Source organism: Sander vitreus, chromosome 11, assembly GCF_031162955.1.
Source record: "Sander vitreus isolate 19-12246 chromosome 11, sanVit1, whole genome shotgun sequence".
Lineage (NCBI taxonomy): Eukaryota > Metazoa > Chordata > Actinopteri > Perciformes > Percidae > Sander > Sander vitreus.
The window spans coordinates 15,594,630-15,614,216 of record NC_135865.1 but is presented as its reverse complement, the minus strand read 5'-3'; the positions used below and the strand labels follow the sequence as shown (position 1 = coordinate 15,614,216).

The window sequence follows — 19,587 nt, the reverse complement described above, 5'->3', positions numbered from 1 at the left end:
AGGTGCAGTTTAAACTAGTCTCCTGTGAGACATTAAAATCTTCTATCACCGTCTCACAGCTAGAGACTCTTAACGCTCCTGTGTGAACACACAAGAGCTGAGCTTAAATCTCTTGCATATAGTCCACTTCAAAGAGTATCTGTGAAAGCAGCTACCCATTTATTCCAATGCAGGTTAGTGGAGGGTAGAGGTGAAAATCACAAATTACTTTGCTAATTCAAATTATTTAGTTTAAAGATTTGTAGTTACTGACTTTGTAGTTTGTTCAATTTTATCTAAGTCAAATAATTGCATCATTGTTCAAATACTTAAGTATGTATAACAATGAACACATGACTGTTCATAACGGTGATGTGTTCGCTGTCTTTAGTTAAGTACACATTTCAAATGGCAATAAATCCTCCAAATTAAATGACAAAATGCGTTTTGTCCATGACACATAGTAGCGTTTTCTGATCTGACGCCTTTATTGACAGGACGACAATTTGTTTAGTCCTTCCAAAACTGTTACAAATTACTGTTAAAAAGTAAATCCGTTTTAAGATGTGAAAATGCTATCTTTTAAAGCAACATTATGCAAGAGTTAGTCTATATCCTTGACATTCGATTTCCGGGATTGCTCCGGTGCCGCAGAAAATTCCACCAGATGCATATATTTTTGCTGATTTCCGTTTCCTTCCGCTTTCTTTTTTGTTGGAATTTTAACCTCCGGTGGATTTTTGAGGATTATGGTTAACTGCTCATTAGATCTCTGCATGGTTAATTGAGTCAGCTAGCTAGATCTGTCAAATTTGTGTTTTCTCTCACACGACTATTTTTGCAGCGGCTCCATGCAGAGCTTAGCACCGCCCATGATGATTGTGATTGGTTTAAAGAAATGCCAATAAACCAGAGCACGTTTTTTTTCTCCCATCCCGGAATGCTGTGTGGAGTAGACAGACCCTCCTCCGCTCTGCAGCGTGTAGATGGTCTGGCAAAGCGAGACTATGCAAGAGTTGGTATTTTTACGATTTGGCACCCCATACAGTTTCAGACTGGTACACTACTGTTGTAAATACAGCCACTAACCGAAGGTCCGTCTCCAGAGCTGATGCCCGCCCTCTTCCCGGCGAAATAGTCCCCTAGCGGCGGGAAGTTTTAGACGTAAGGGGTGCGCTAGCTAGCTAAAGTATACTTTCGTCATATAGAAGTGGGCGTGATTTCATCCAGTAGATTGGAAAAATGATAGACTATGGCCGTGCTGAGAATACCGAGCTAGCTTCTTCTTATAGCTAGCTGGTGGTGTGTTGCTTCTCCCGGTAGATCGTAGCCGCTCACCAAAGTTACATAGTGCAAGAACGGGTGTCCGGGGCGCCGAGTGGGAATGAAAGAGGCAGTCACAGAGGTAATTCGGTAGTCAGTTCATTTAAAAGATTACGTGTTAAAAATGCGTTCGTACATGTACTGAACATCTCTTGTCCAGCCTGGTTGAGAGCCAGTTTCCCCGTATGTCCCTTTTTTGGGTCAGCAAGAGAAAATCTTTCTACCAAGCAAGCAGGTTTAAATATCTGCACTGTTCAAAGTAACCTGTTTAAAACTATATTCATGATGTTAAACATAGTTACAGAAGGCTATAGAAGTAAAACACAAACAGACATCAGCAGAACAGACATGGGCAGCTTTAAAGCAAACTACTGCCAGTTTTTTACTCCTGTTTCACTAATGCATAAAACTGCCCTTTTGAGGACAATTGGTTGATTGGTTGACTCACCTTTTATGTCGCATCACACACACTTCCAAACATATAGTTGCCATTTTATCACTGCCTGTTTTCGTTTTTTTTTTCTTTTTTTTTTTACACATTGTCACCCTTTTGTCTCTTTAGCAGACAAGCGTGAATATTTCACCGACAGTGTCATATTTTACTTAAAAGATCCGAAAAACCTATTTTCTCAGCTTACTGTAAGCTACAAGATCCTACATGAACAACATTTTTCTGGCAGTTTTTGTTTTTCGTGGTGGACACCGGTGCTCGGTTTGGAAAAATGTGATTATTTTATCTTATTTCTGTGCCCCAATCAGAGCTTTTGCACTCTTAACCTTTTATTAAACGTACCAAAGGTTTGTTTTTTAGTTCTTAAGTTCTTTTCTGAACTTCAACTTTGATGGTACATTTAATGATACAAATTTAGACAAATACTTAGAAATAAATACTTTTGTAGTTTCCAGTGGCTTTAAACTGAGTTGCACAGCGGCATTGACTTGAATACAAAGATGCTTCTCAGACAGTCCAGCTTAAGCTCACATGTTTAATAATTATCTAAATGCCGAGACAAACCTTTTTCACCTGCCACACTAAATGTAACACCAGCTGTAAAATGTCAGGCAGTACATAACTATCCTCCATAGAGTGCAGCAGAGCTGTTGACAGGGATTTGATTCATGCCACTGCTTGTCAGTCATTTTATTTTGAACAGGCTCTGCGGAGCCAACGCCACAGTGAAGAAGGATCACGTCTGATGAAAGAGTTTGTCCTTCTGCTGACTGAACTTGATCCCCCAAAGCTCACGGGACGGCAATGAATTATTTAATTTATATATTTTACGTTTGAGGGTCTAATTCAGTCAGTTAACATTTTCTAAACCAGAACTGAAATAATTCTGAACTCTTCTTTCAGCATTCAACACAAAGTTCAAAACAATTTGACTAAGAGTCTTATCTCAAGGTCCACTTATTAGATTGCGTTTGGAGCTTTCAGTTGCATCCCATGGCCTTCATCAGTGGAAGGTGTTTGTGAAGTGGAAAGAAAGTATTTATAAATAATTAATAGATATAGGAAGTAAACATAATTAAAATGATAAATATTAATACATAATTACTTTGTATCCATATAAAAAAATTCAGACAGCTTATGTAATTATATCATAGTCAATCATTATCTGTTTACATACTACACATCATTGGGTCAATACAGAATGGATCCAATACTGTATTTACTTTACAGTATCAAAATGGTTATTTTTTGACTCAGTGTTGGACACAAAAGCTCAAGTTTTACCCTAAAACCATCATAAATGTATCGTTAGTTGAACAAAATGATATACATGTGACATTCAAAACTGCAAAGGATACATGTATTAATAACAATTGGTCACAAATAGTGACAGAAGTTTAAAAAGAGCTAGAGTAGATCATAACGGTTCATAAGCATCCCTTTTAGTTTGGGTAAATCACCCAACTGAAATACAAAAAGAAACGCTAATACTGGGTCAGAACAGCCCTTTGTCTGTATGGTGCTGGGTATTGCATTGGTGCTATATTGACTTTTAGTGTGTGTACATCAGTTATAGATGCTTCACAAAAGTTATAGTTATTTACATTATTTAACATTAATAAACACTTAAACATATATGCTTACTGTACAACTACATTATAGTGTCTTAAACAATTGATTAACTGTGTTATTGTTTATTCATATAAGGGGGGTTGAAAAGAGTGAAACCCTGATGGGAATTACATACAAAAAAAGATAATTAGGAATGAGCATTTAATCTACAATAATGCTTATGATAGAAAAATAATCGTCATTCATATTTTTATCTGAAAGTAGAAATTAAATCATACATGGACAGGCAATTGTAATATGAATATTTAAATGTTCTTAAATCTCCATTTTAGAAAATAAACTTAAGCCACGTTATATTATATCCTTTGAGTTATTAATTAAGCATTATGGCCTCCTGCTGCGTTAAGGAATAGTGACTCAATTTTGCTAGTCTGGTGCATTTAATATATCCATCCACAGGCATAATTTCATAATAGGATCATAACATTTGTGGATAAAGACTTTTTTCAAAGGGTCACATCTCATCAAACTAGGTATTCCCTTCATAGCTCATCTTGTTGTGATGAATGCATGTTAATATCCGTGCAGATTGTCCATTCTTGGAATGTGGTGAAACTGGAAACTCTCACTAGTCCATTACTACCAAGTGCATATAATATATAAAATACATGGACCAAATGTGTCATGTCATTCCGCATTGTATTTGTGTACAAGTACTATAGTTGCTAAATATAACCAACTGCAGCAGACAAAGTTTTGTCCAATTAGTAATCTTTTACCATATAAATTATAGGTACATTCATTATATAACTGAGTTATAGATGAAAACCTGTATTTTGTGTTTTTTATTTAATGATCATTAATGAAATATAGAACTGATTTGTTGCTATTCACAAATAATACTGATGTAAACAAACCTTTTAACAACACTAGTTAACATAACTTGTATTTTTATTGTTTAGTGTTGGTCCTTGAATTTATAATGTATGTTAGTTTTTTTTAACAGGGACAACATTGTATATTGTAAAGAGAAGTGGTGCAACAGATAAGGTCTATGGGGTGTTTAGCTGAGGCTAAGTTGCAGCATCCATCATTGGTTATAGGCCTTTAAATTCAGGTTGAAGTCAGTTTGGGAGTGAGCAAGTTAAAATCCTATATTCTGAATTTTGGTGTGGAGGCAACCACTATAGTATGTTTACATATGGACGTTAAATTGAATTATAAAGTCACTTGGTTGCACCTTTTTAAGCATATAACATATCAAGATAATGAAGTAAACTGACCTGGATTTCCAACAGGCAGAACTTTCTGGCTGATACTGCAGTGGACTCAACAAGGTAGCCAAAACAAACTATATTTGCACTGTTAAATAAAGATTGAGCAATTAAGCGTAATAATAAAATTGAGTAATAAAAATTGATTTAAACCTGTTGAACCTTCCAGGATATAATACGACAACATGCAAAAAATAGAAAAAGATATTTTTCTGAATACAAAAGGACCTCTACAGTGGTCCAAATATTTGTCTGTTCTGATGAACCACTGAGGCAACTTACAAAAGGGGGCGCTGTTGAGGCAGAAAACCGACAGTTCAAAATGCCATTGAATGGCAGCGGTTGTTCTCTTCATACTGACATTTTCACTGATCCCTCATAAGACAGACAGAACAACAGTGTCACTGCTGACAGGCAGCAAGGCTGCTCTCTAATAATTAAGTTACTGAATTGGATGTTTGGATCATTGTCATCGTTCAGATCTATTCGACACTGAAGAGTTCATCACTTCTCTGTTTTGATTAGTTATGTGGAAGTAGTTGCTTCAAGGTTAGAAAATCAAGGTATTTCGTCCCCAGAAGGTCACTTTTAATCCCCAGTTGCCATGGGAACATGTGGGTGGAAGAAATCAACATAAAATACTGATCTGCAAGTAGTAGTTAGTTTACTTAATGTTATATGAAACTTAATGTAGGTGTTTGTGTGTAATAAGTGTGCAATCTGCCATACAAATGCAATTATTTTCACTCTGTTGGACAAAAAAAGATGAAGAGTTCTTCGCCAATTGGTTTGGTCAAAAAACTTGACTGTTGACAACCGCCCATTAAGGCTCTGATTGACTTAGTCAGACAGGTGAGACATTAAACTTGCTGCACATACTGTATGTACAAGTGTGTAACATTAATCCAGTGATATTCCAGTTAATGAGTCTCATCTCAGTCTACGGTGTCACTTCAAAGTCCTCAGATGTAAATGTAAAACGCAAAAACTGTGGCAGAAAAAAAACAAATACACCACATCTAATTAGAGTGCATTAACAAATTAGCATTTCCACAGTTGAGTCTAATGGTAGAAAAATGAACATCAACTGAAGAAAATGTGTGGTATTCTCCAAAGAACATAATGTAAAATTGTATTTATTTTGAGGTATGTCTCTGAAAAGAAGCAACATTTTAGTAAAACCTTTAACCTCATAATTTACTGACATTAATACCGCTTTAATGAAAAGGTAGGGTTTGGAGTTTAATTAAATTATGTTGAATATTAACACCTGTATACACCTTTTGAAGCGCTCAGGTCTACTTATGATAGAGGGATCTCTTACATGCTTAATGTCAGTTGTAGTCTTAGTTGGTGGACAACTACATTTTACTGTTAAACATTGTACTGTAGATTTTTAGACAGCATATGTACATTTCTAATGATTTCTGTAAATATTTTCAAATACAGTCCAGACCAACTAATCTTCTGTTAATACTTAAACATTGCTTTGCTTATGTTAAAGGTTAAACAACAACAGCAGCAGTAGGGGCAAAAGATTGGATTAAAAAAATGCAACATCTTTTTTTCATTTTCAGTAGTCAAAGTAATATTAAACATTGTTTGTTTTATTTTGGCTGAAATACTCCTTTTTGACCACAACCAACAGCTGGAAACTAAATATTAGCACACAGTTTTCTGCAAGTCCTCATATCACTTACATTTTAGATATTACTAAATAAAGTAATTGGAAATTAATAACTGGGGTTTCCACTTCACACTAATCCAGGTCATACTGAATATATTTCTTTAAATATAAAACTTACTCGTCTCATCACCTATAACTAATCAAATGAATTTTTCACGTTTAGAGTTGAGTAAAATGTTATAATCTTTATTCTCACACAGTATTTGGGTCATATCAACAATAGCAGATCTTTTCAAGAGCATGCTTAAAAACACCCCATATGGAGCAAAAAACGGACACTTTCATTCAACAAAAGCTATTAAATATAATTTACAGGGGAGTAAAATCTTCCACCGAAGACAATGATCAAACACAAGTTGAAAACTTGTCTTCCTTGGTATGATATAGACAGTGAATTCAAACTCATGAGCTATAACCTCTCCATGGTCCCAAATTAACTTATGAAACTTTATATACAAATATGTGCTACACAGACCAGCAATGTTTGAAGACTATTGTCGGATGTAAGAAATCAACCAACAAAATAAACAAAATACCCAATAAAAAATGCAGCTCACTGTGTACTTAGCTAATGTAAGACTGACTGTATTGCACTAGTGATTTCTACTGTTTTAAATGACTACAAGGTGTGTTACAACATATTCCTCGTGTCCTCCCTTTTGACATGGTCAAGTGTCTTCTCGTGGCACTTGCTTTTTTTGTTCTGGTGAGTTTTGACATGTTTTGCCAAGTGGTCACTCCTCATGAACCTCTTGCAGCAGTCCGGGCAAACAAAGCGCTTTTCCCCCGTGTGAGTCCTCAGGTGTCTCTGCAGCTCATCCGACCTGGTGAAACTCTTGCCACAGAACAGCCAGTTGCACACAAACGGCCGCTCTCCAGAGTGCCACCTCAGGTGCGCCTTGAGGTGAGAAGTTTTCCCGTAAACTTTCCCGCATCCCGGTATGTGACAAATGTGTTGTTTCTTCTTCCCAGGCTCGTCGCTGGACGTGGAGGACTGGCAATTCGGACACCTGCACCTTCTGCACCGCCGCGCAGTTGCGAGAGGGGACTTTGTGTGCAGCAGAGCCGCGATTTGCGTCTGATATTGCGCAAAGTCCGTATGTCCCAGAACCAAGCCCCTCTGCAGCTGGAAGCGATGGGGACCAAGGGAGGCTGAGTGACTGACATGGTTCCCCTGCTGGAGGCTCCACCACGGAATATCCTCTCCATGGTTTGGGGATAACTGTCTCTGCTGCTGATGCACAAGGCCGGAGGGTCCCGTGACAAAACTTGGCATTGCAGGCGGAATGGGAGTCGGGGCTGCGTAACTGACGGCGGGAACGTAGGTGGGAGGGCAGGAAGACTGCAGAGACTGCATGGAGCAAGGTAACATCTTCACAGGGGAGAAGTCATAGGGGTACGAGGGGTCCGCCGGAGGAGTGAGGGGCAGTTCGTGGTGCGAGCTGAAGGAGCTCTGGATGTGCGCAGACAGCTGGGGTTTGGAGGATAGTCCGAAAGTAGAGTTGCTGGCCAGGCTGCTCTGAGGGGTTCCCTCGTTAGTCCACGGGTGAAATAAACGCGAAGGGGAGCCCAGAGTTGGGTCGTAAGGGACCTGGAGGAAATCTGTGTGGTTTGATCCGTGGTGATGCCCGATCCGGTTACAAGTGGCAGCCAGGAGAGCCAGCGGAGAGTGCTTACAGTTCTCTGGAGAAGAGTTTGGAGTGCGATCCTGGATAACCGAGACACACATTTTCTATATTACAATCATTATTTACCACACTCTATAACGTGCTACGTTATTTAAAAATATATATATTTTAAATGTAATGTGCACTAAATCGATCCTATCGCCTGAATCGTGATGATGTGACATAAAAGTTGGCGTTATGTTGCAGCAGAAGTCATTAAGACGCAAACAATTAGCGTTAGTAATACAATTATATGACACTGGACTCAAAGTAGCACGGCTTTTCTTTGTAAACTATAAAAGACTCGTTACCCAAACGTAAATCAACTCGGATGAGTAAATTGACAACTTATTAAAGTCGTCAAAGTAAACAGAAACTTGCGCACAAACCTGAAGAAAAGCTTGGAGTGTTTCATTCCGCAGTACAGCCACTGCTGCCATGATAAACGTCCTTCTTCGATGAAAACAAATAAAAATAAAAGCACTAATTTAGTTAAATATGTGCATTCGCAGTAAAATATCGCGTCGAGCAGGTCTCCACTCTCCAGTGCTTCCTCTCTCCGAGATATCCTTGGTCTATCTGAAGAGTGAGGGATCACTTCTTAGAATTTGATAAGGACTTTGGTGGGCCGCCAGCCAGTCAGAAATAAGATTTATTACTTTGAAGTTTGCCGCTGCCCAATCATCAAAGAATAGCGGCTCTTTGAGAGGGGAAAGCAAATCCTTTGAATCCACAAAGCTCCTATGGTGTGTTTGTTGGTCTGGATAAAGGAGCTGATTATTAGGGGGGATGGGAAGGGAGGAGATAAAGGCGGGACAATTAATGAAGTAATCACTATGTGGGAAATGTATATACACAAATAATTGGATTTTCTTGATCAAAGACCCCCATGCCGCCTGGAGACCCCGGTATTGGATGCTGTAGTCATCTGATCCTCTTTTTGTAATTAAGGATTTGTAGCAGAACCCTATGTGACAATGTGACATTGTTATCTCTAGAGATCTCCAGCTCTGCCTGACTGTTTGATGAAGGAAAGAGACCAAATCAAGTGACTCAACACAAAGTTCTCATCTCTCAAGAATCTGCGTCTCTTTTACATTTGTAATTTTAAATTAAATTTCCTTTGTTGTTCCTTTTAACTACAACATGGCATTAAACACTTAATTATGCCCTCTCTGAATTATTTAAATGTGTAATGCCCCTTCACCCATTTCAATCATTGTTTTATCAGAACCTTATTCTTAATGTAGTTTTTTTTTTTTTTTTTTCTTCCTTCTCTTTGAGCATCAACATGTAGCCTAAGCTTAGAGCCTTAGGGTAAATTCCCTGCAGCTAATTCAAATTATAACATGTTACTTAACATGACACAAAAGGGAAACCTCTGTTTTAAATCAGGTGACAAAAGCAGCACTTGAAATGGTGATGCCTCAATTTCCTTAAACTTGTAACAAAGAGGTTGTAACCTCTTTGCTTGTAACTTCAATGCGTCTGGGGAGGAAGTTCAGCAGAGGATCTCACACTGAAGCATTAAACCGAGGTATTTATAATGTAAGGGGTCTTCCGCACAAAGGCTAAACTGGCATATATCATATTTTTGTCGTGTTTTTGTTTCAGAACATTTAATGAAGGCAGAAGTATGCAGTTTTCTTAAGATAATACTCAAACTTTTGTGGCAGAGCAGTCAGAATGGAAGTTGTAGTTTTCTATATCAACTCTCTGATCTTTATCAGGCTTCCCTGAAGAAACAATCACTGTCCTCTCAACTAGTTTGGAGCGGCAGATTTTGAATTAGATCTGTTCCTTTGAAGGGATTAATGTTCCCAGTCCTCTCCCACGGCTTTACACACAGTCATGAGGGTAAGGGGGGGGGGTCCTGCTGAGCTGCACTGGAGCCATGTTAATCTACAAAACTGGCTACAGGAGTGGTGTAGTTACACTGGTGACTGATAAAAAACTAGTAGAGATTAACCTTGTTTACATCAAGTTATGGATGATGACGTTTATTGTGTAGAGCATATAAAAATATGCAGAAAACAGCAAGGTCACTACTTTGAATCCTGAGCTACATCATATTAAATCAGTTTACAAGAGTGTGAGTACTTTTATAAGTTACCAGAGTTATACAGAGGTCATATTATAAATGGTTGCAACCTTCTAATGTAGACGGATGGAAGTCTTTTCCTGATCAATAAATATTTGTATCACTTTTTAATAAACCCTTTATACAGAGTTTAAAACGAATTGCTTTACTAATAGTTTATACCACTGCTTTATAAATCAGTTATAAGCAACTGGAACAACTTTCAGGTTGCCAAGTTGTGAAAAAAAACTTTTGCTGATTAATCCTCCTCCAGCATGAAAAAAAGTGAGAAGAAAATGAGAAACCTATGAACATTTCTTAATGTTATACCAACATTTATAACTAAATTATTACCAGACAGACAGGATAAACAACCACCAAAGGGTTTTTTGCTCAATCTGGCCACCCAACACTTGCTCATATTAAGGGATTCTGAATGATCTATGAAACATTCGTAAATGATTTTTTTAACCATTAAAAAGCTATTAGTTAATACTTGTGAATTGTTCGGTATTGGATGAATTCCCTTTTAGCATTTTGGTATGAAAGGATTTGTGATACAAAGGAACTCAAAACAGGTAAAAAGAGTACTATAAAATGGCCAAATGGTTTATAGATCAGTAACAACATGTTTTGGGTTGTCAGGTTGTAAAAAATTCCTTCGACTGGTGTTCATCCTTTCTATTTGAGTGATGTTAGTTGTAAATGTTAATAATATAAATACTACCGCAGTTTCTCACTTTCTTTTCAGCAGTCTGCAGTATGTTAATAATTCATTAATAAAGGGTTTTTACACAAATCCATCTTACATTGGCAATCCCTAAGTTGTTATTGATGGCTTATATCTGATTCATAAAGCAGTAGTAAATGATTTAAATGATTAACCATTTATAAAACTGTTACTACTTAAGGATGATAAGGACAATAAAAATATAATTTTACTGTGAAATGTACTGTATTGGTGTACATTTGTACACTTCATGCATAAAGGATTTTGACACAACAGGGCTCAAAATAGGCAAAAAGAGGATTATAAAATGACCAAAAGCTGTGTACTTAGTTAACCTGCTGTTACCAACTAAATTACTGACCAGCTCAGATGCCACAGTAAACATTTTTTTTTTTAAGATTATTTTTTGGGCTTTTCCGCCTTTATTTGATAGGACAGCTAGGTGAGAAAGGGGAGAGCGAGAGAGAGGTGGAAGACATGCAGGAAATCATCACAGGCGAACCCTGGACCTCTGCGTCGAGGCATAAACCTCCCACAGTAAACATTTTTACTCCATTCCTTGACTCCAAAAGTTTTTATTTGTGCAGAAAAGCACTGTCAGTTTCTGCATGCAGGTTTAAATGTCAGATAAATGTCAAATGTTGTAATCTGCTCACTTATGTCAAACCAGACCACTGTTAAAAATAAAGGGGAAATCCACCCTAAAACAGAACTAAGATTTTTCCATGATCCTGAACAGCAGCACTGATTTGAGGAACTTAAAGTAGGTAATATTAATTCTGATTTAGGGTGCATTTTCACTTAAATCAGCTTTACATGTGAGCTGTCATGCTATGCAAAAGCAAAATTCAGACATATGTGACAACTGAATTCTGTGAACCATCAGCGTTACCAAATTGTTGATATCTTCCTTTGAGATACTCGGTTCAGCCTTAAATGCAAGTTCTTACATTTTAATGAATCTCAATGGGACGCAAGCTGAGAGATGGATTTGGCTGAGCAGGACTTTGATATAGTTTGTAAGAAATTCATTACTGTGTGCTAGACACAATGTCCAGTCCCCAAGGTAATTCACCGTCTTGTGGCAATGCCTCAAGTTATACAGGGTCACCTCAGCAGTGGTTGGCTAAAAGAAAATTTTCCTACTGCATTTAATGGCAAAATTAACTTCGAGGAACCCCCGCCACAATAGTTTTCTGCCTGTACATACGTTTGAACATGGAATCAGTATGTACCGTTTATCGATTTTATACAGTACTTAAAAGCATAACACAGAGAGTTGATCAAGGGAAATACTGATACCAAGAGGTGGAGATGTACATGAAGCTGCATTTAGGGACTAATGCAGTTGTAATAGGAAACAAAACTCACACAGTTATTGTATCTAAAGGGCAGGAACCTGAAGCAGGTATTTTTCTATATGAAAGTCAGACAAAACCATGAGTCAGTTTCTGGTTTTCTGCACTTTTGGCTCATAATCCTCAGAAATCTGAATTTCCTGAAGTTAAAACGATATGAAACATTTTCAAGTTCAACAAGTGAAGAAGAAAAAATACACCAATAGTCAAAGTGAGTAGTTTAAACATATTTATTTGACTCATATAAAATGTTGATTTACTAGAAATAAATATACACTTACAATAGATATAAATGTGTGTTGCTGAGTTTGTTTTGGTTCAGGTCCAGTTCAAAGTCGAAGAAGGCAATCTGCAGAAAAGGGGAAAAACTACATTGTCAATTCTCATTATGCAGCACACTCTAAATAATAAACACTATCGTTGTAGTTTTCAATTCATATCAATTTATTTAAATTATATACTACTTATTGACCCCAAAGGAATCTGAGAAAGTGGAGCTGCATGTTATTGTGACATTTTGAGCAACTGACAGTGAGAACTGTGGATTTGACAGAGTCAGGGGGCAATTCCACAACACGAACCCTTTTTAACTTTTCATATTCTCTGGACAGCTGGGGAGAAAACAGGTTCCACATCTGTCTCATACAAGAGATATCAGAGAGGACGGGGGCGGTAGGGAAGGTGGTAAGGGTGCATGTGTGAGAGTGAGTTCTAGTGTGTGGAAGAGAGAGGGGAAGAGGGAGAAATGCTCAAGGCTACTGGGTACTTGAGCAGCTATAATGGTGTCTCGTATGAGAAAACATCTGTGAATTTCCTCAGTGATCTATAACAATGTATAACTCAGAGCAGTCACTCAGCAGACCTTTGAAGTTGCTGTCTGACAGAAAGCTGCCATTGTTCGCAGCCCCCAACACACAGAAACTCCAACTTTGGTCTCACTAATTTTCTCTGCAATGCGATACAACTCTTTTTCTCTTTCTCTCTCTCTTCCGAGCCTATGAAGCTGGGGATCTCTGCATATTCAAGAGCAAAGAGCAAAGCCTTGGCAATGTGCAAAATTGGCCTGGGGTCACGTAAGGCGGGACAGGTCATTTTACCTTCTCTCAGCCCACCCTGGATGCGTTAATCCAGCCCTAAAGAGGGAAACTCTCTCCCTCTATTGATAATGTACAAGGTTACAGCCTGCAGTGCTCTCCCAGGAGTTATACAATAAAAAGATCCCCAATCAGCATATATACGGTGATGCCATGAACAAAACGATTCTCAGATATTCAGATGTTTTCAGCTTTTAAGAACAGGTGGTTATTTATACTTACATTTTAAAATATTCTTTCACTTAGTGACTACTTCCCAGGGGGTTGCTGCTCCAGAACACAATAAGAACGGCAAATATTTGCAAAATGCTATTTGTCATACTTTTAACATCAATTTGTTTCAGGGTTGTTTCAACTTTCTTTTAACATTACAACACAATTCCATATTGTAGTGAGCTAATCTAAATGTGCTCCTTTTAGTAAATACTTAATTATAAATGTTACTGTTTTGGAGAAGCAATAAAAACACAAGAGAGTGAAATAAACTGTATGGAGAAATGTAACCTTTATCTTAACACTTTCATACAATATGTGAAATACAGGAAGGAATTGACATACACACATATACTGTATATGTGTATATGTATATACTGTATATGTGTATAATATAAGAGGTAACTCATTACATCTGTTAGTGAAAGACCCTGTTCCTGGTCCATGTCAACCAACTTATTTAGCTTTAAAATATCAATACAAATGATTAAAAAAGGGGAAAAAGTTAAAAAAAAGAAAAGAAGGAAAGAGCATGCAGGAACTATGTAAGCAGGTGATCTTAAGGGGCATGTAAAAAAAATACTGTAAAATGACAGTGGGGGGGTCTCCATGGACAACTACACAAATAAGAGAAATCTATTTATTTTTTTACAGTAATACTGGGCATTACTTTATTGTGACCTCAATCAAAAGGTTGAACACCGGGTGACACGTCCCTGCTCCTCCTGGCAGTGGCAAAAAGACAAGCTTTCTGCAATGCATCCCAAACTGAAACAAGGCCGTGTTAATTCTCACACTGTTACCCGTCCAGCGTTTATTCAATGGCAGCTGGTCCCACCATCTGGGAAAGCAGCACCGGGGCAAAACAAAACAGGTTACACCTTTGGCCATGCCAAGTCTGCTAGTGCCCCACTCCGTCTACAAACTGAGAGAGGCTAATCACAATTTCACGCTCTGATTTGTCAAATCCCATTCCAGCACCGGAGGTACCAAGAAAACTTTTAAGCCAATAAATTCCATGGCGTACAGGATAACAGCTTTTCCATACTGTTTTTATTGTTCTATGTCAACCTTTCATACTAGCTTTTACACAAGGAAGCAACTGACTTTCTTTTTTTTGCAAATGAAAAGGAAGCTGTAATTCTGACCAAAACATTTGGTCTCCACCAAGATTAGCAGCCAGGAACAAACTCTTATCTCCTCATGCATGCATTTTATATTCATGCAAATGTTAACAACAAAACAGTGCACAAAGTGCCCTCAACAAACAGCAGGTGTGAGGAAGCTGAAACAAAAGCCACTGTAACCCTAATGGCATCCCTTGTCATTAAGAGACCTTTGATGTATGCACTCAACAGACTCTTTTATCTCCTTCTTCCTCTTACTCTCCTTGTCTCTACCTGGCTTAACTAGTTTTCTTTATTAATGCTGTCTTTAGTGAATGTTCTTTTGCTTAGAGCCCTCAACACACATCTGACATCTGGTTGAAACTCATGTACGTCACTTTCTTTGGCACCAATCATTTGCCAGCAAAGAGCATCATAACGCTAAGTTTGTAGGTTGGTATCTGTTCGTCCCCTGGCCTCAAAGTTGGTAGGAACAAAAACTATTACAAAAACAAGACTTGCCATTAATTCTTTACTTATAAAACTGTGGCATGCAATCATAATGTACTGCGATATATTCTACTGTGGTGGAAATCTGACATTGGGGTATCAAAAGCACGTAAACTACATTAAAACAGTATTTGAAAAGGCTGCACATGAAATACTGGTATTCAAACTCTTCCTTTGAACTCAAAGGATATAGAAACAGGACAATGTTGGCCTAATCGTGTTCTCTCTTTGAAGTGAGACATCACTATTAGGTGAAAAGGTAAGTATGCTTCTTTAGAAAATAAAAGCTTTTCATCATTTATTAAGGCTGCAGCTCGAGCGATTTTCATAAAGGTGGTTTAAAACTTTGGATAACAGTGTTTGGGGCTACCTTGGATGTAGCTTTAATGAAAGTGCGGCGCATGAAGCAAATAGCTAAAATGGCAAGAATAACACCAGCCGTAACGTTAGCCACATTAAAGGAGTACTCTCTCCCACACCAGATGTTGTGAGATTTAATGAGGGAAAACAAGAGGGAGAAGGATTTACGCAGACGTATTAAAGAAAACACAGGTGTCAGGCCTCCAACACTGACTTGACACTGCGTCTGTCCCTCAGCGTCCTGCCTATAGACCCGTAAGACAACCAGGAGTCCAAGCAAACAGAAGCTTTAGTTCATTAGGTCAGAACATCTTTCATGAGAGTGACAACAGTATTTCATAACATTTGCCTTTTTCAACACATAATCAGCTAACCAAGGTAATTACGTACACACCTCCCCTCATATGCTAAAGCAGGCAATCAGCCAGGGAGTTAATTTGGCAGAGAAAAACAGGGGAAGAAACACCCACTCTGGAACCATTTGTCACCACAGTCCAACCTTGTTATTCAAACTAGTGAGCCTATTTGAAATTCCTCTCTGTGGTAAAACAGGGCCAAAATAATCAAGGGAGCATGATCACACTTAATTGATTCAGTGTACTTTTAAGATGCACTACAGGGTGCTGGGGTGACCTATTTCAGACTGCTCTTCAGAGGAACCAACTATCCCAGCAAGGGAGTAATGCACAACGAGGATTTTAATTATTGCAGGATCTGTGGCTACGACTGGAGGTGAAATGCTTCTGAACTAACTGTGACACCACATTATAACACTGATAGTGGTCTAGGGTATTACTCTTTGGATTTTCTTTTGAGTTATATATGACAATATTAAATATAAGACTAGGACTTTATTATCCATGCAGCTTAATTATGTGAGCATGAAAACAGCTGATTTCTACTTTGTCTTTTTTTGAGAAAAAGTTGTCCACAGATAACTGGAACCATATCTCAAACAACCACAAGAGGAACATAACGACAATTTTTAGATAAATATTGTTTTCAAATTTCAATAAAGAAGGACTGCTTTTGTGTTACATCTCTTTGAAGTCTTGTCAATGCAGTGGTGGAATGTAACAAAGTACATTTACAAATGTACTTTACTTAGTATACTCAAATACTGTACTTAAGTACAATTGTTTGGGTACTGTGCTCTTTAGGGTGGCAGTAGCTCAGTCCGTAGGGAGTTGGGTTAGAAACTAGAGGGTGGCTGGTTCAAGTCGCCGTACGGACCAAAGTACGGAGTGTGGATTGGTATGTGGAGAGATGCTAGTTCACCTCCTGGGCACTGCAAAGGTGCTCTTGAGCAAGGCACCATAACCCCCTGGCACTGGTCCAGCAATGGCAGCCTACTCGCTCTGACATCTCTCCATTTGACATGGAGCATGTGTGTGTATTTCAGGCCTGTGTGTAGTGTAAATCAATAAAAAGTTTAAATTACATTACTGCTTCACTACAATTCAGAGAGAACTATTGTACTTTTTACGAACAAGACTAGTTCCTTTGCATATGAAGTTGCTATATACAAAACCTATGATGAACTTACAAAATACAATGCATTGTTATAGAATAAACTACCCAACAGTATATAGTAGTAGTAAAATTAGCTCCACCTCAACTGCTACAAAAAATGCTGCTTACCCATTATCATCACTCATCAGTAATAATAATCTAATATTGAGTAGATAATAATGTAACAATGTCAGGAACCATTTTCTGCATAGAAATCTGTAACTTTTTCTGATAGTACTCTTGTACATGTTATAACATCCTTGTGACATGAATGCAGGACTTGTACTGGTGTATTTTACATTGTTAAATTGCTATTTTTAAAGTGAAGTATCTGAATACTTCTTCAATCACTATGTAGAGGTTACATTACTTCCAGGATATGTGTAACATTTAAAACACTTTGGATTAACCATACTACCATGAAACACATCATGGCATTTCAACACAACAAACAGCATAATTATGGTCGGAAAATGACAGGGTTAAAACCACAAGTGTTGGCAAATGATAAAACCGGTGGACTTGAAACCATCTATCATCTTAAAGACTCATGTAAAGAAATGCCGTATATTTTACATGCTTCAAAAAAGAGAAATAACACATTTAACTAGTGATGTTGAAGTCATGAATCACTCGGTGGGAACACTTTGGGTCTCTTTAAACCCACGAGGATTTGTGTGAACCTCAACCTAAGTGAAGCCCCTATCTCTGTCTCGCTATCTAGGCAGAGCTCTAATGTTTTCCCCGCTGAATGTAAGGAGGATGAGATCCTCAGTCATACCACCCTACTCTTCCTATTAAGATCAAAATCTCCTCTCAGGCCCTCGGGTGTCAACAAAGGGAGATGCAGTAAATGATATGCAAATTGAAAACTCTACAAATCAACTCGCCAGCCCTGTATTTCCGACACTTCATATCTTAAAAGAAAATTCCTGTATTTAGGGTGAAATTAAAAGTGAGGTCTAGCTCTCCCTCTGTGAGGCTATATGTAGTGATTCCAGCACTCAGACAGCACAAAGCCCCTCTAACTACAGCGGCTCGCTGTGGGAGAACTCGTAGGGAGAGTTTGGAGTTTCAGAAGGATTTGTCTCTGGGTCCGTCTTAAACAATAGACATAATGCTCAAAAATAGGTAGATGTTACCAAGTCAAGTTAACGCCACTGAGTTTAACAAGAAACGTGCTGCCTGCAAGATGAGGGGCTCCTCAGAGTAAATGTGGAGCAATGCTGAAACAATAAAATTTGTCAACTGACAGGAAATAACCGATGATCCTTTTAATTTTAAGAAACAAACTGATATTGTTGTCTTCTATTGAGATAAAACACCAAACATATGCTGGGTAAAGCTTTAAAATCAAAGGACTTGTTTGCTTTTTTTTTCAGTTTGCGTCATTATAAATGTAATAGTATGACTGATGGTCAAACACACGGTCAAAAGAAACAATTTTTGAAGACATTTGTTTTGTCTCAGGCATTTGTCATTGTTTTCAACATATCATAGACTGAATAACCAATCAATACCTAAGTAGTAATTAGTAGTAATCATCTCTTGCAGCCCTGGCATAGAGCTTAAACATCTGACATTAAAACTTTAACAACATCTGACAATTAAAACAAATGGTGCTCAGCATGTGTTTCATTGTGACTTTGCAAAATGTTTTTCATTAATGAAACCTCCCCTCACATTACATGGATTGTCATTAATTCATTTATTGATGCAACATCTGTACCATTTCACAGCGGTTTGTAAGATGATTGATCATTTCTTATTTGGTGCAGGTTTTAAGACTCCAAAAAAGCCTCTGGAAAAATAACAAACACCATAATAACATTACACATTTTTGCCACATTGAGAAGCACAATAGCAGCAAGTCAAGCACAGGAATAGAAAAACAGTTTGATAAGAGACATCTGCAGATATCTATAATCAAGCATTATGGCTATAAAACCTGAGCTGAAATGGAGAAACTGTGGTGGCTAACTACACAAAATATAGGACAATGCTTAGAGAAAACTGTTGTAATAATTTCACTGATGAGAAAATCGTTCCTGTAAACACTTTCCGACCACTTTGGATTAACAGCTGAGGGCATCACCTGTATAGGTCACTTATTCTGCACTGCTGCTACTTGCTCCACATACAGTACCACAGCACATCCAACACTGAGGATGTTCTTTGGAGTGTCTGTCTGCATGTCTTGTGCGTCTGTCTTACCGGTTGACATGGTTTTAAGGCTCAGCTCTGACTGACGAGAGGCCCACTAGAAAGAGTGGGAGGGGGGGGCGGTCGCGTACTCTTCCTCAGGGATTGACTCCACAGTTGACAGTAATTTGTAGTACTCGTCTTCTCCATCCAGCACTTTGATTTGACTGTGATAGGAAAGAAAGTGGTGAGAAGTAACTGTGATACAGAACAGTCTTGATGTGAAAAACTAGACATTTAGAATAAAAACAATATTTGTAGATGCAGCGATGAGGCACATGTGTTTTCTTAAGTATACTGAGCTGAACCACGATGTAATTTATAGTACAAATCCAAGTCAGACCTTCAACAATTAAAATTAGCATGCTGACAAAGCCTTAATATGTAACCCCCTCTCTAATGACGCAGAGCAACTGCTCATAAAAAGCCTGTTATTTTCGGCTCTCCATACATTATAAGAAAACAACTC

The 19,587-nt window shown here is 38.0% G+C and overlaps 2 protein-coding genes across 2 annotated transcripts in view; both read right to left on the bottom strand.

Annotated features, from left to right (window-relative positions):
* Window positions 1–6,497: 6,497 nt before the first annotated feature.
* On the bottom strand, window positions 6,498–8,402 carry sp5a (Sp5 transcription factor a). The gene is made up of 2 exons (XM_078261858.1): window positions 8,343–8,402; window positions 6,498–7,994 (listed from the first exon to the last, which is right to left on the bottom strand). The coding sequence occupies exons 1-2, from the start codon at window positions 8,391–8,393 to the stop codon at window positions 6,918–6,920; spliced, it is 1,128 nt and encodes a 375-aa protein (XP_078117984.1). The 5' UTR covers window positions 8,394–8,402; the 3' UTR covers window positions 6,498–6,917.
* Window positions 8,403–18,627: 10,225 nt separating this feature from the next.
* Window positions 18,628–19,587, bottom strand: part of myo3b (myosin IIIB) — a 56,476-nt gene continuing 55,516 nt past the window's right edge. The window contains exon 36 of the mRNA XM_078262892.1: window positions 18,628–19,285. Within this exon, the coding sequence (XP_078119018.1) occupies window positions 19,177–19,285 (109 nt within the window). The 3' untranslated portion in view covers window positions 18,628–19,176. The remainder of the gene's footprint in view (window positions 19,286–19,587) is intronic.

Bases quoted from the DNA above. Each gene is read 5' to 3' on its own strand.
- sp5a (XM_078261858.1), bottom strand. From the start codon at position 8,393: ATGGCAGCAGTGGCTGTACTGCGGAATGAAACACTCCAAGCTTTTCTT. The intron at 7,995-8,342 runs GTTTGTGCGCAA...TCGGTTATCCAG, and splicing joins CACTCCAAGCTTTTCTTCAG to GATCGCACTCCAAACTCTTC.